This window comes from Fulmarus glacialis, unplaced genomic scaffold (assembly GCF_000690835.1).
Source record: "Fulmarus glacialis isolate BGI_N327 unplaced genomic scaffold, ASM69083v1 scaffold29301, whole genome shotgun sequence".
Taxonomy (NCBI): Eukaryota; Metazoa; Chordata; class Aves; order Procellariiformes; family Procellariidae; genus Fulmarus; species Fulmarus glacialis.
Genome location: NW_009193864.1, coordinates 18118 through 34213, shown reverse-complemented (window position 1 = coordinate 34213; position 16096 = coordinate 18118). Strand labels below are relative to the sequence as shown.

At 39.0% G+C, this 16096-nt stretch overlaps 1 protein-coding gene across 2 annotated transcripts in view; it reads left to right on the top strand.

Annotated features, from left to right (window-relative positions):
- The first annotated feature begins 818 nt into the window (after window positions 1–818).
- ACSL1 (acyl-CoA synthetase long-chain family member 1) overlaps window positions 819–16096 on the top strand; it is a 32091-nt gene continuing 16813 nt past the window's right edge. Inside the window, exons 1-6 of one of the 2 annotated variants that reach the window (XM_009587591.1) lie at window positions 819–1048; window positions 7496–7610; window positions 8003–8067; window positions 9372–9473; window positions 13337–13436; window positions 13604–13782. In XM_009587591.1, coding sequence (XP_009585886.1) covers window positions 854–1048; window positions 7496–7610; window positions 8003–8067; window positions 9372–9473; window positions 13337–13436; window positions 13604–13782 — 756 coding nt within the window. In that variant the 5' untranslated portion in view covers window positions 819–853. The remainder of the gene's footprint in view (window positions 1049–7495; window positions 7611–8002; window positions 8068–9371; window positions 9474–13336; window positions 13437–13603; window positions 13783–16096) is intronic. The other variant, XM_009587592.1, reaches the window with a different exon arrangement.

Genomic DNA, 16096 nt, shown 5'->3' with positions numbered 1-16096 from the left:
AGCTGGTTCTTGCTGTGGAATATGCATGTCAGCGAGCGCTGGCGGGGAGCAGCTTCTTTCGGCTCTTCCTTCTGTGTGAACGTGGCAAATCAAATGTGCTTCCTGCGCTTGATTATATTGCTGTGGGGCCTCCTTTGATGCTGCTGTAGCTGCCTCATGACCGGAGATAAATTGCTGGCATGGTGCTGGGAGAAATAGGAAGCTTGCTAGCATAAAGGAGCTATGGGAGGGTATCAGCTGTGAAGGCAGCTCGCTGTAGTGAGCTTTCTGCGCACGACTGAAGGGAGAGTAGAAAAGAGAGAGTGAGTTTATTTAATGGACTTAAGAGACGAAAAATCCTGCTCCTGCTATGCTACTATACGATTAGGATGCTCTCTGTTAGGTTAATGCAGGCAAGTTAATATCTTATACCCCAGCCCTCCCTCTCCCTGACTTCCCTGTTTAACACTTACTGTTTAAACAGTCTTATAGTACAGCTACTCTACAAATACATATTTAGCATTTGTGAAATGCTGTCCTTCAAAAAAAAAAAAAAAAGGCAAAAGATTTGTTAAAATGCACTGTCTGTTAAAAGCAATATGAAAACCCTGCAGAAATTGCCTCCTGTCAGCCCCACCTGTTTTTCTAGAGTATGAACTAGTAATTGCTTGCTTACTTAATTGCAGCACCGAAGTCTAAAGGTATTGCCTGCCTAGTGTCAGATCAAATTATTTTGACAGTGGGAAGGAAGCAGGACAAAGCATACATCGCTCTCCTATAACAACAGTGAATCGAAAGGGGATTTCAAATTTTTGTGTGTAACTTTATTTCATATCAACAGATTCCAGCATCAGGACAACTGCACTGAACTGCAATGCAAGCACATGAGTTGTTTAGATACCTACGAATGCCAGAACTTGGCGACGTCAGACAGTATGTGCGCACCCTTCCGACAAATACGCTGATGGGCTTCGGTGCTTTTGCAGCTCTCACGACCTACTGGTATGCAACAAGACCGAAAGCACTAAAGCCACCATGTGATTTAGCAATGCAATCTGTGGAAGTAGAGGTAAGTTACCCTTAATGGTTGCTGTCCTAAAGGCAGCGTTGAGAGAGACCAAACGCTGATTTACATAGGAGTGTTTCTAAACTCAGTTTTTTGGCTTTCTGAATTTGAAAACCAATTTGAGGGTTGAGGTTGTTGTGATGTTAACTAGCACGGGAGAAAAAGACTTTGTGCTGCGAAAACTGAGCTTCTGATCTGACTGGTGGGAGGAAACCTGTGAATGTTAGAATTAGCACAGTGTAGTTTTCGGTTCCTGGACATTTGCTTAGGTGATGACCTATTAAATTAGGTCTTGGGGTCAGAGTATGTATGCTGGTGCATACTGATTAGGCTAATACTTTTCTGTTACAATATTTAGTTTATAACAGCTGACAGATGAGACTTTATATTGGGTTACAAGCATGAAAAGGGTACTAGCTGTCCTCAGATGGCCTGTGGAAAGATATATTAGTCCTGCTGAGGGATCCCAGCCATAAAGTAAGTTGAAACTAAAGCAACCACGTGCTAAACTCTGGATATGCTAGCTTAGCTTTTGTTTTATGTTTTTTAGAGGCAGACAGAGTTGCTGTTAGGTGGTGGGTTTTTTAATAGTGAAGTCAAATATGGAAACAGTCTGACTGGGAGGAACTGTTGCTTAGAAGCAAATATAGACAACTGATTACATGGCTAGGGCTTGCTGAGCAGCAGTTATATCAATTTCCTCATTTGCTACAGAATCAAGATTTTTACCACTTATTTCATTCTTTCAAGAGTGCCTGTGTATTTCTTCAGGGTAGACAAGGTGTTTGCTTTTTTGAAGTAAGGAGGCAGCTTTGAAAGGTTGTTATCTTCAAGGGAGATACTTACAAAATGTAGGATTGTGAGGCTGCCAGTTTCTTGCATTACTCTTGATATTCAGAAACTACCATTATAGATTTTTTTTTTATATATACTTGCAACTGAAGTCCCCCTTTACAGCACATTCTTCTGTGTGGATAGACTGCATCCAGTTGTCCTGTATAAAGTGCAATTAACATGGCTGCTTCTTGTGCTTAAGAGTAGATGTGACTACAAACTGATTTAAACAAATGTGACAGAGCAGTTTGAAAGGTAAACTTTCATGAACTTTAGCAAAGCACACTGTTGTCATAGCCTCACATCAGGCGCTTTCTTTGCAATGTTTCATGATACTGAAATTGAAGAATGAAGCATTAGCTGGCCCCTCCATTCAAAAGTTTAGTTAGTACCACTTACTTCCTAATCTTCTTCCCAATAATGGTATACAGTAAGCTTACTGACACGTCATGTTACTATAGCAAGTAATGGTCTGCTATTAGAATTACACAAAGGGGAAACAAAAATATGCTCTGGCAATGTGATAATTGCCAAAAACATCTCTTTTCAAGGAACACATGTAGGGTAAGGATCCAGAGGTTAGATCTTACTTCTCTTGGTGAGCTTTCCCAGTCCTGACAGCAGCCACTTAGGCAGTGGGTGGAATAGTCTTGTAAGGCAGCACGTTTTGGTGGCTGTAATAAAGTAGCAGTGAAAGCTTTCCAGCTGTGGAGGGCCTCACTAGTCAGTATAGATGTCAGTGGATTTGGGGGGCTTTGCATTGGAAGATGATAAAACAGTGGCTCTTACCTGGCCCATAAAACCGGTGACAAATGCTTATTTGCTTGAGACTCTTGACAGCAGTCTCAATTCACTGCCTTTATCTCTTCAAGCTAAATTGCTTAGCACTGCTGGGTTCTGTGATTGAAATCATCGTTTGGTAGTATGAGACTTCACTAAACCACTTAATGCATTGTTGATCCATATTGTACTAGTTAACATCATGTCTCTGATCAGAGCAAGATAGGTATAACAGCATTTTTTTTTTCATTGCCTTTTCAGAAGATACATTTTAATAGGAAGACTGGACAGTAGTAAAACTTAAATGAAAAACAGCTGAGTGTGTTAGCATGTCTTGGTGATAAGAGCTCAAACTTTGAGAACATGTTGAAATTACCATGATTTATCCAGTTTTGTTTATTGACAGTTCAGATACAGCCCTTAATGTGATTTTGTAAACTGTACCAAACTGTAATCAAATGAGAATGTATGTTTTGAAGCAAGTTTCAAGTGTCTTGCTAGAATTGGTACTTTTATAACAGTAACAAGAGTGTAATACAGTGCTTGGAATTCGGTTTCTCACTACATTTTGCTGAAAATTTCACTTCACTTATTCCATTCTTATATGTGTGTTAAGATGGATTGTCACTTCCACAGAAGAAAAATATCAAATACTGCTCTCAAATTATCTCTTAACATTTTTTCTGGCTAAGTAATACAATATTAAAAGGTCTAGGGAGTAAGCAATGTGCTCCAAAAAAGACATGGCAGACTGCAATTCCTCTTCTCTACTGTTTTAATATCTAATCCACCTGTTCATTACTGATAAAAATTTTGAACTATAAATAAGCTTCTGCTTAATTCTTACTTGTGACTTATTTCCTTGGCCTCCTATAAAGTTAAATGAAGTCAGTGACTAGAGTAGGTTTTCTACATGTTTTGATAATAAATCCTCATAACTTTACATGGGAGGAAAAAGATTCTGTTTAATGCTGTTCCAGGTCACTTCCCGTCTCTGGAAAGCTTTGATTTGGTAGGCCAGCACCCAGTGACCCATTTTAACCATCACTGAGTGAGCATAAAGATAGCACGCTTAGTTGAATATCAGTACAAAGAGTTTTTGAAAGTATCAGCTCTTCTAGAGTAGAATTAAAAGATGTGGAGTATGCTCTTTAAAGTATGCATATAACAGTTACATTTAGCTGAAAGAAACCCTCTTGTCTTCAAAGGTCCCAACCTGGTCTCTCTTCAGGGGAACTTCTCAGAGGTATAGGTGAAAATCTTTCAGGATTGACTTGAATCCCTTGTCTGTAGGAGGGGAGACAAGATTAATGAAGAGGAGTTCTAAATAAAGTCTGACTAGTGTGAGACTGCATTGCTGAGATTCATGCTATACTCAATCATGCACTATGTTGTTAAGAATTTCAGTGCTACAGTAATGGTAGAAATAGGGCATTAGTCCTGTGGTTTGCAAAGTTTATGCATCCTTAATGTCTATAATTGTAGGCACATCTGAATCTGTCTGCTTGTAGATTGCTCTTTCCATTGGTGACTGATAGCTGAACAACTTTGGCTATTGATTTGAGTGTAGGTGTATGGCTGTCAAATATGTTAAATCTTGCTTTAAAAACCCAAATACTTCTATTTGGCTCAAGCTCTGATAAAGTGTGTAGAAGGATAGCATATAAATAAACAGTAGGATGTCAGTGTTTTCTAGTAGTAAGAATTTGGATTTGTGACTCTGACTTTTTTTCCTTCCCTTAAGAAAAGACATTCAAATATGGAGAGAAGTATTCAACTCATGAGAACTTGTAAACTTGCTTGCATTCTCCTGATATGTTACCAGAACTCTAGCTTGCCTTGTCTTTCAAGAATCACTTGATTAGACATGTTCTTGTCTCCCTATTAAGTGATCAATTTTAGCTGTTGTGTGCTTACCTAGGGATTAGCTTAAAATTATATGGCTGGCTTGAAAACTCTAGTTTATACTTGCTGCTGCTCAGATTATGCATGTTGGTGACCTAAGCATGACTTGCTGGTGTACTTTCCCTCTCAGGAAGAAGGAAATGGGGTCTCTTGCCTCTGAGGCATGGTGGAGCCAACAGTGTGTTTTGACATTACTGCTAATCCTAAGCAGCCTGTGTCAACAAGAAGCAAACCCACGGCTTGAACAAAAGCAGCTCTCTTGTGACGTGACCCAAATAGCCACTGATAGAGTAATATATGCCTCTGTTGTAGAATAAATTTGTTTCCTTCAGCTGCTGCTATTCTGAAGGAGTGCTGAGGTTTTGCTTAATGTCCAGCACTTGCTGTGTAATGGGTCAATTTCCTGCAACTCCCTGAGCTGCTGCAAGGGCTGCCTTACATTAGTAACCAGAGACTGTTCTTGCATTAGCAGGATTTTATTGCCTAGCTCCTTAAGAACACTTTGGTAAAACTGACAACCCTTTTGAGTGCTTACCTTTGTACTGGACAGATCTGTTAGATCCCATTCAAATAACTTGTGTGAAATCAGCCAGACATTCCAGTCCTGAGATTCAGATGTTTGGTGGTTGTAATGACTTTCCCTAATATTGCACAAATATTCTGGATAAGGACCCTTTGGACAGGCCCTTAGAGTAGCAAGAACTACTATTTTCAAGCAAAGTGTAGACCAATACCATAATATTGCCCAGTAGATGAGTTCAAACTGGGAGCATATGGTAAGGTCTAAATGATCTTCAGCGTATCCAGGTGTATTTCACTGCATCTCTGAAGAATAACACTGAACTCCTGGTGGCCTTCACACAAGGAGCTGGGTGTTTTTCAGCAAAACTCTTGCTCTAGGGCTGTTGAAAAATTCAGTTAATTTCACTTTACTTTGGGAAAAAGGATAAAGTAAGCAGAACTAGAAGCTGGTTATATTTTCCTTTACTGAAAACTGATGAGAACTGATGGGATCTTTTCAATAGTAGTCTGTTAGAGTTTCTGTTTTTTTCAGAAGGACAGTGCAGTCAGTCTTGTATTTAAGCAGTGTGCTGTCTGCTAAGTCTCATCCTCAAATTTGGTTAGTGCCTCAGGCCCTGCAAAAACTGCTTTTGTGGTGCTGAATAATAGGGCATGTAAACAAAACAGTAGTAGCTCAGTTGAGGAGAAAACAAGTATTTCTTGACTGTTGCCAAGGAATGGCTTAGGATATGATATTTCACTTGATGCAGGAACTATAGCACATCAAACATGGTACTGATGCATTGCATTTGTTGACATTACCTATGACTGTGGTTACAAACTACATTGTGTGATCTTCCTCAGGTTAGCTCCAGAGGTGGTAAAACTGGGAAAATCTAGAAGCTGACCTTGGTTATCAAAGATCTGTGAAACCAGCACAATAAAGCAAGCAGTTTTGCCTTTTTCTTTAAAGGCAAAGACGTGTACTAGTGATCTGTTCATTTACTATAGAGTAGATGTTGGTCTGAGTGCAAGTAAGCCCTTGAATTTCTAATGTTACAAATTTTTAGAGGTAAGCTAGTCATTAACTTGTTCTGGGTCATGTTCAGTGTACGTTTCTGCTCGCTGTCAAAGGAGTGGCAAGCACTGCATTACGCATAGTGTTTTGCTAAAACAAGTTAGACTTGTTTTAGTGTTAAAATATTTTTTCCTCTCTGATGTGCCTTTAATGTGCTAGCTCCTTTCTGTGGACGTGGGCAATATGACATCTTCTGCAGATAAACCTGTGTTTATCTAGCTTATATATGAACAGATGCTTGCTGGTCTTCTAAGGTACTTTGAAAACAGGAAAATAAACCAATGGCTGGGAAAAGCCTATGATTGCATATGAATAGGTTTTTGACATCGTGGATGATGGCACAATTCAGGCACAGATTTAGTTGGTCCAGGATTTGACTTTGTGAAAGAGCTGGGAGTTGACTACAACCACTGATAGAGACAGAATCTTATGCAATGTTTACCCAGGACCCTCTGTTTAACCAGCTAGGCTCTTCCTGCTAAGAACTTGCTTGTAGGTGTTTGTCATCATACCAGGACCATCAATGTGGTCCAACAGTACTTGCATAACTGCAATTTGTGAAACTTGATTGATATAAAATGAGGTTATTTAATCAGTCACTCTAAAAACGGTGATGTTAAAACTATGAACTATTAAATTCTTGTATTGACTTCCAGCTGTAGCCTATGTAAATGCTCACCTGCTGAAAAATGGTGACTTTAATCCTCAAGTTAGTATTGTGTTGACTGCCTCTAACTAGATCAGGAGGAAATCTTTTTTTGTAAGGTGGAACTTTAAATTGGTTTAAAGGACTCAATTTTTATCTGGTACAGAGTATTTTACTTACAAGAACACCTGTTTTAGGGTGTTGTTGACTGCCCTTAAAATCATTTAGATTTTGAAACCACAGTTTGAAGTGTGATTGTGTTTTGTAATCTTAATTAGAAAAGGATAATATTGTATCTAGAGAGCTCTGAGGCTGGAGTGATTTAGAAAGCTTGATGGAATTAATTATGCTATATACTGCAATAATAGAGTAAAACATTTCTTAAGAAAAAGCCTGTGTCTAGTGAGGACTGTCAGAGGGCATTTTGTGGTTCTCATTTGTTCTGTGCTATCATAGGTAACTGAGGGATAAGATTTTTGCCTGACAGGTTTTTAGTAATGCAGGGAACAGTCTGACTCTTTAAACAATGTCCAGGGAAACGTCGCAGATCTCTTACCTGGTGGTGAAAAGAACTGAAGTTCTCTCAAGCAAAATTTGCCAAGGCTCATAACAAAACTTAATGGATGAGGTGTTTTTATTCCTTCAGGAAATTCCTGTTCACTTACAACCAACAAGTGTGTCTAACCTTTCTAACTGGTTTTCTTAGGGTGGTGAGCATGCTCGAAGGTCCTCTCTTCTTAACAGTGATGAACTGTTGATTTACTACTACGATGATGTGAGAACAGCTTATGATATCTTCCAAAGGGGTGTGCAAGTATCAAGTAAGTCTAAAACTAAAGATAACTTTTTCGACAGTATGTTAAGAACTAAAGGTCTGGGCTCTTTTGAAATGCAGTTGAGGATAGGGGATGTCTACCTAGCAATATGATAAATGTATTGGATGTGAGCTTTCTTGAAGGCAAATTTGACTGTGACCTCTTGTGAAACAGTTATGTGAATAAAGTCAGTGCTGTGTTCCTTAGCCTAAACCAACGTTGTTGCCTCTGTGTCCTTCCCTGACTTCCCTCCCTGACCCCCCTCTGAAAGAAAGGTTTGTCTTCTGAAGGTGTCTGCAAGGAATCTAGAGGCTTACCACCGAGAGTGTAGTTAGTGTGATGTCAGGACAGAGGAGTCAGGGGTTAAATTTTGAGTAACTTTTGATTATCATTTTTAGATAATGGTCCATGTCTAGGTGTTAGAAAACCAAACCAGCCATATGAGTGGATCTCCTATAAAGAGGTAAGTAGTCTCTCTAACTTAGTGCTAGACCTGCTTTTGCTTGCTGAGACCATTGATACAACATCCAGTAATGTGATATAACAAATCTTAATTATTTATAGATGTTTTAAAGTAATAGCAGAATATTGCGGAAAGATTCTCGTTCCTATTAGAGTATCTTAAAGTAACAGCCTCAAATATGTGCAAGGGGGAGAAGAGAAGAATATCTCTTGCACTTATTTGGTTTATTAACGGTTTTATTTCAGAATTTTTTTGGATTATCTTGGCAGCTTTTAGCATCTCATTGCTGAATTGTTTAGATCTTGGACACTGCCTCTGAAGGGCTGCAGCTTTGAAGTAGTATTCGGGGACTCAGGCGGCTACTGCTTTAGGTGCTTGCTTCTGAGGAGCTCACTTTACACTAGGAAAAGTCCTATCTACAGATGTTACTTGTGCTTCTTGACAACTTGTCTCCATAGTGCTGAATGATGGTTGTATAGAGTGTTAACAGATATGCTTCTAACTAGTAGCATGCTCCTTCATGATTGCTAAAAATACCTTTATGCAGATCTTTAACAGCTGTGCACTTTCAGCTTGTTCCTGATTTAATCGGTTATTGTCTTCAAATTTGCATAAACCTTGCCTGTCGCATACTGTTAAGGTCATTAAACACCTTTTGTATGTAGCAGATCTCACTTTTTCCGAGGTGATTTTGCTGGGCGCTTGTTAGGTGCAACCTCTCTTTAATAAAGCTTTTCTGTTTGAATCATGTGACTAACATGGATTCAGGTCATGTGCTATATGGAAAGAATTTAGAAGATTGCCTTCCCAAGCTTCGTTTGTAGAACTAGCTGAGTTTTGACTCCTTATTCTCCTGCTTTTTGAAGGGAGAAACGCTGTTCCCATAGGCACTGAATGAAGCAGAAGGATGGCATATGTAGTGCTTGTGATTGAGCAGAAATATAATGCTGAATCATTCCAGGGTCACTTCTGGGGTTTAATACAGATACACAGAAAAGGCTGTTTTGTTGTATGTGAGCTTAACATTTATACTTACACTTTCAAGCCCAACTGGATTAAGTGTCTTTTCTGCTGTGTATTGAGCTGCATATTGAGTAAGTGTAATATCTACAATCAGTGCAGTGCAATGTTTAGGTTATCAAAGTCACAGAGGACATCCAAAATAGCCTAGAAAACTTCTGTCTACTTCATACCAGTTATTGGCCTTCTTTTTGTAAGTCTTAAGGTAAAATAATGTTGAGGGGTGTATACTGATGAGCTTGCTCTCAATTTTCTTTTGTCTTCTCTCTTTTTTGCCCCTCCAGGTTTCAGATAGAGCCGAGTGTGTGGGCTCTGCATTACTCCACCGAGGCTTCAAACCATCTCATGTTCAATATATAGGAATATTTTCACAAAACAGACCTGAGGTAATTCAGTTGACAGTGTGTGTATTGGTGGTCTAGCTGTTATTGAAGTGCCCCATTCTTATATCTGTTGCTTTTTGGCAGTGTACCAAGCTTCCCTACTAAGAGTCCATTTGGTGTTGGGAAAAGGCTAAAGGCTGATATTGTAGACCCACAAGCCATAGACATGGCATCTTTAGCTAAGAACCAAAACTGTTAGTGTTTTATGTTGTTTTTTTGCTCCCAGAGCTGAATGCAGAAGGCTGGAGAGCAGGAAGAGAATCAAAGAATCCAGAGGAACTTAACTCATTCTCTTCTCTTTCCAGTTTATAGAGAAGGGCTGTTTAATGGGAAGCTAATGTGGTACTTAGTGAATGTAATCACCATTTGCTTTCTCTTAAAGTGACATTGGAGTACAAGGTAATTGAAAGTGGTTTGAAGTCACAAGGGGGTGTTTAGACCCTTCAAAACGCAAAGAAACACTGAGTGATTAAATATTTGGACAAATAGAAGATGGCTTAAGGTGGTATTCTATCTCTGCCGTTCGCACAAAGATTCTGGGAGGGAGAACTGCTGATGAAGGCAAAAATTGAAAATTGCAGTTTAATAAAGGGGCAGAAAGACTAAAGAAAGTGACATGATTAAAGATCACCTGATAAAGCAAAATGATGTTACAAACCTGAGACAACTATAGGGATATTTGGATTGATTAGCTAGTGTCTATCCATTTTAACCCAGAAGTGGTTCTAGATTGTTGTTTCTAAAAATATTACGTAATATTCAGTAAATATTTGTTCTCTAGACTTGTTTATTAAATCTATTTAATAGGACTGAATTTCTCTAACCTATGTTTATGTGCTTGGTAGCTTGAGCTGGTACTTGCTGCATTAAGCTAGTTCAATCCAAACCTGTATTAAGACAGGAGACTGGTTCTTAAGTTTTGTCAAGTTTAAGTTTGCTGTCCTTCTTGATTAAACACTCCCAGCTGGATGCCATTATCTAGAGCCATCTACAGTGTTGACAGGGTTAGAAGTTGTGTCAGTGTCTTGGTCATGCTGGACAACAGCTTCCTGTTGATCTCTTCTGATTTCAGTTTGTCACGGAGCCTTCCCTGCTGTCATTAAAATGCAAGCTGTGTGACAAGTGACCTTGACCCCCCCTTCCTCCTCTCCAACCCACACCACAAAAAAAAAAACCCCTTAACTCTAGCCTTGTACAGATGAAGGAAAAAAACCCAGCATTTTTTCCAGACTTTTAAATCTGCAGTAGCTTGCTGTTTGGATTTTTCTGCAGGAATTCCAGTTCTAACAGCTACAGTGTTACTGCTGTAATAAAAAAGGCTGGGATGTCTCCAACTAGGAAGCTGTTAAGTTGTTAAATGACGTGGTGTTACAAACTCTTCAGTTCAGTCTTCTGTGCTTATAACATTGTGCACTGGAAGTAAAAAAGGGAGCCGGATGATAGTGCTGTGCCAGTTTGAACTGTTTTTCTATAGACCTTTGGGTGCAAATTCTTGGACTGCTGGGTCAGTGGATTTTCTGAAGAAGAGCACTGTACTATGGTCTGCTCTTGGATCACAGAGACAAAATGTGCTTGAGTTGCATTGCTCCAGCAGGCTTTGAGTTGGGTCAGGAATGAGCTAGAAAGACTTGTTTAAACCAGCAATTTTAAATCTGGGATTTTCCCTGCTGAAAAATACTGGATGGATGTTGTGACATCCACAACATAATCGCTAATCCAGACAGGAGATTATGTGAAGTTTTTTTGTGTGAAATGATTCACATTTGTCAGTTCAGGGAACAACTGCTGGGGAAATCCCCTGATGGGGAAAATCCTAGCATGTTACTTGCTTGAATGTTCACTAAAAAACAAACTTGGATTTATAAATAAAAAAATACTACTTTCTCTTTGAGTAACTGGAAAACAGATGATCTCTTCTGCAAGCAAGGAAGTTGTGTTTTGGATTGAGAAAATGGGACAGTGAAATATACAGTGTCCATTAATAGAAGATCAGAGCCATGTCAGAAAACAAATTGAAACTTTCAGACTGCTGTCTGTATTCAATACTAGTTGCTTGCCTGGGCTTTGAGAGAGAAATCAAGTGTCAAGGTTTGGTATGGATACTTTAGAAGCTAAAATGGGAGAAAATTATCTTGGTAGTCCAGAAAATAAAGATGTTGGTTGTTGTATTGAGGATGATGGTGTGCAAGAGTTGTTGGAGGCTGCAACAGAAGCTTTTATCACTGTGTGCAGCTTCTGAAGTCTACTGTAGTAGACTGCCATCCTATTAAAATAACTACTAAACTTGAGGCTGCTGAACAGCAATACAGCTGCCCCCTTGTTACATGTACAGGTGGATGCTATCTAGGAAGAAATATTCAGTGGACCCTTTCATGGCTGGTATAAGCGTGCCTGCTTAGACTTATCAGTATGTCTAATGTCTGCATGAAAGTCTAGTTACCTGTTCGCTGGCCTTGTACTAGTTTTATAAGAAGTCTTTTTGGACAAAAGGTATACAACTTACCTATTGCATAAATGCTTTCAGAAAAATTCCCAGTGTTTAAGGCTGTCTCAATCAGTAGAGAACTTAACTTTAGGAAACTTGCCCATAATAAACAGTTCATAAAAACTGAGATTTAGCAACTTTGTTAACATAGCCTCTATATTAGATATTGTATGGAATAACTAGCTGAATGATGTTTAAACTTGTCATCATACAGGGGTGAGGTAACTGGCTAGTGTCCTGCAAAAACACTGGGAAGTGTGACAAAGTTTGGGGGTGGCGAAGGGAAACAAGCACCCTTGTTAGTGCAATCCTTGTTAAATTGTAAGTTCTGGTAACTTTTAAAGGCGCATGTTGTTTTGTTCCTGGAACTGACTAAAGGTACATGTTTGAGAATTTTTGTCACTCATCTTCGATGGGAAAAACTGAAACGTTCCAGTTCCACTGGCCTCTTCGTGTGTCCAGAGGCTCCTGTTTCAGGAGTCGCATGCTGCCCTGTATTTTGGTGTAGCTAGTTGTTTACAAACTATACCCAATAGCTACTATCTGGAAAAAGAATTGCATGACTGTTTTACCTTGATGGTACTTTGGATGAAATCAGGCTTGCTGTAAAGCATTGTCAGCCTGCATCACACAATAAGGCTGCAATATCAATTATGTTTATTGGGTACTGCACTTGTTAGCAGGCAAATCCTTCTTATTGCAGCTTGCAGGGATGTAAATGCAGCTTGCATTTTTTATAGAAGTCTTCAGATTAGATTCCTTTAAAGAAGAATGGTTAGTCTTGAAAAATGCTGAAAAACTTCCTGGGGCTGGCTTTCCAAAGGACTTCTAGTTTAACTGCATATGTTATGTGCATGTCTGGCCATCAAATGAGATGCAGATAATGTAGAGGTAAAAATACTGTGTATATAAATGTAATATGTGTCAAGACATGAGCAAGTCTTTCACTGATTCATCTACGATGGTAATATAGACTATTGAAGGCTTTGGCTACCTCAAAAACCTAAAACCAAGAAAAAAATATTGTACTTTTACTCAAAGTCTCTTTCTGTTAATAGGTAAACTCAGGAGACAGTTAATGTTAGCTGTTCTTCGGAAGTACTTGAAAGTTATTCTTAGGGGCAGAGTTGAATTTTATTGGATTGGATTCTTTCCCATAGCTCCTTATTGTTTATTTTTTTCTTTCCTCCTTCCACAGACAAAAATGTAGTAGTTCTTCAAAGTAAACAAAAGATACAAACTGCCACTTACTTTCTTTAGAAAGACTTGTCCAAATGAGCTTTGTCCTATTAGCTTCCTAGAATCCAAATATGAGTCTTTTCTTGGAGGTCTGTTATGATAAGCAAACACATAGTGACTTGCATCTCTTCTTTTTGTGCAGTGGGTTATCATTGAACAGGGATGCTATGCATTCTCCATGGTGGTGGTGCCACTCTATGATACACTGGGAGCTGAAGCAATTGTGTACATTGTGAACAAAGGTAGGACACTTTCAGTAGTTCAGCAACTGAATGTATGATGGCAGAGCTGACTGAGGGCAGAACTGTAGCCTTCTTCAGAAGAGTCTTCCATTACCACATTCTGAAGTATGTATGGATCTAGTCTAAACTTAACTTGTCATATTGATAATGTCATTCTCTTTCATCAGCTGACTTGTCATTGGTTTTCTGTGACAAACCTGACAAGGCCAAACTTCTGCTAACCAGTGTAGAAAAGGGGGAAACTCCAATACTCAACACCATTGTTATCATGGAGTCTTTTGGCATGGATCTTGTGGAACGTGGCAAAAAATGTGGGGTAGAAGTCTTCAGCATGAGAGAAATAGAGGTAAGCATGCTTAAGCTTTACTGCTTTCATCCCATTTACTTGTGGAGGAAGAAGACAGTGTCTGTTGAACAGCTTTTAGGACTGTGAACAAAGTAGTGGATTGGTTTCAAAATACTTAACTATCTCTTAAGTTGAAGTTTACACAAAAAATGTAAAAAAAAAAAAAGGAGGAAAACAACTTGCTAATAGTATTTCACAATGGTCAAAATGTAAAAGTGTATATGCCAAGATGACAGAATGAAAGCTTGTTAACATAGTCCAGACCAAACATCAGATCTGAGTGTTAAGGCTTGCCCATGTGAAGCAGTAACATGATAATTATATACTGTGTATTACTAATACTTCAGAAATACTTATTTCAAAAAGATCCTGGGGGTTTTGGTCTTGTGAAAAATGGCATCTTCCCCTGTACACTGAATCTACAAAATGTTTTCTGGGGGAGGAGGAGAATGGCAGTAAACTGTTCCAGGATAAGCTTATGGTAGTGTAGGGGGGTGAGACTTCCAGGTTTTGGAAGTAGAAACCATTTTGCTCAGCCACCTGATGTTCAAGTCTTGGTTTTGCTTGTAGTTATTTTGTCTGCATAGATCTCTTATGCAGGTTTATTTCATAACTTCACTCATTATTGGAGAACTCTGTCCCAGGATCAAATTGCATAAAGTACATCTTTACTGTGAAATTATGAAACCGGGTTTAGCCTGGTTCCAGCTGGAGTTCTGGTGAAGGCTTGGCTCACTAGGACTTGAGTATTCCAAATAAGTGTGCTTGTCTTGTGCAGGTGACAGTAACTGCTGTGAAATACTTCATTTCACTGAACTTGTTTTCACAGCAGTCTTAACTGCTGTGTTAACAGGGCCACCTTCTGGTAAAGATACAAAAATGCCAGCATGTCTTTTAAAAGATGATTAAGTGTATCCTAGCTAACTAGCCTCAGCAAGATTACCAGGTTGAAATGGGGCTAAAAATATTACGCAGAATAAGTGACTTACACAGTGCTGTAGCTCACTGGCAAAAGGGTTGGGTTAAACTTGGAAAAAGATTGGCCCAACTGTAAGTTGGTACACTAAAATCAGCTTCTTTCCTTGAGTTGAACTCTAGTTTTCGGCAGAGGAAGATGCTTTCCACTGGAGCTCCTAGCTACAGAAAACCAAAACTGGGGTGAATGTTAGCTTTAAGTTCAGATGCTCGAGTAGTGAACTTCCAGTAATACTTTGTAGCTCTTACTTACTAACAACACTTGATGTTTGGATTAATGCAGTAACAGGTGCTCCAAGAGCCTCTTGTCTAAATCTCAGAAGTTAGGCAAACTTAAATATTTCTAACAACTGTGTTTCAGTGAGCAGGAATAAGTTTTGTCACCTTTTTTTTTTTTTTCTTTTTAAAAGAGGTAGATGATTTTAGTGTCTCCTGAAAGGCAACTATGAACTATTTATGAGCTTAGATGAGAATAGAATAACTATTTCTAGCTTTAAGTACATGTTTTCTGGATTTCTGCCTTGAGCTTGTTGCTCAGTTGTGCTTTATAGGTTATGTGACCAGTTCCTGTGTGTATCTCCCAGATGCCATAAGCTTGGTTTCTGATGCCTAATATCTGTAAATATGCTGTGGTTACTTAGAGCTGAGCAGCTGTGGATAAATGGCTCTTCAGTAGGAAGAGATGTTGGAGTTTTGTTGTAGGAGATCAAAAGAAGTGTGTGGAGATCTTAGCTGTACATTGAGTAAATACCAGATCTTACTCAAAACAGGCTATAGAGAAGTATTGAGCTTCTGGTGGTACTTGAAATGCAAATGCTGCTGTTTTGAGCAGACAGCTGTGTTGTCATAGTGGCAAATTTTTGCATAATGGCACTGTTTCAAAAGGGCAAACTTACCGTATGGGAACGTAACTGTGTTTCCGGACATTCCTTTTTTTCTTAAACCTCTGGGTAATCTAAGGGGTACATCATACTAAAGGAAGTCTAGGGCTAGTAAAGGAATGCATAGTGTTATTGTCTGTACTTGGAATGTAAAGGCAATGGTGAAGTTGATGTGTCTGCTCTCAAAGGGTGCTTCCAAAGCTACACTTAACAAAAGGTCCATTTTAATTTGCATAGGTCCTTAAGTTAGTATTGTTTCTAGTCTTAAATAGGCATGACAGTAGTAAGTCTTGATTTGAAACTTTAAAGCTCATAGATATTGAACATCAGCTTTCAAATCTTTCCTCTTAATCACTATATCCTTGATGATAAAAGGATCTTCTTGGTATCCATTCCCTTCTGCCTAAAGAACTATGGCATCGTTGATGGTCAGGCCTGAGTAATCGTAAGGAGGGAAA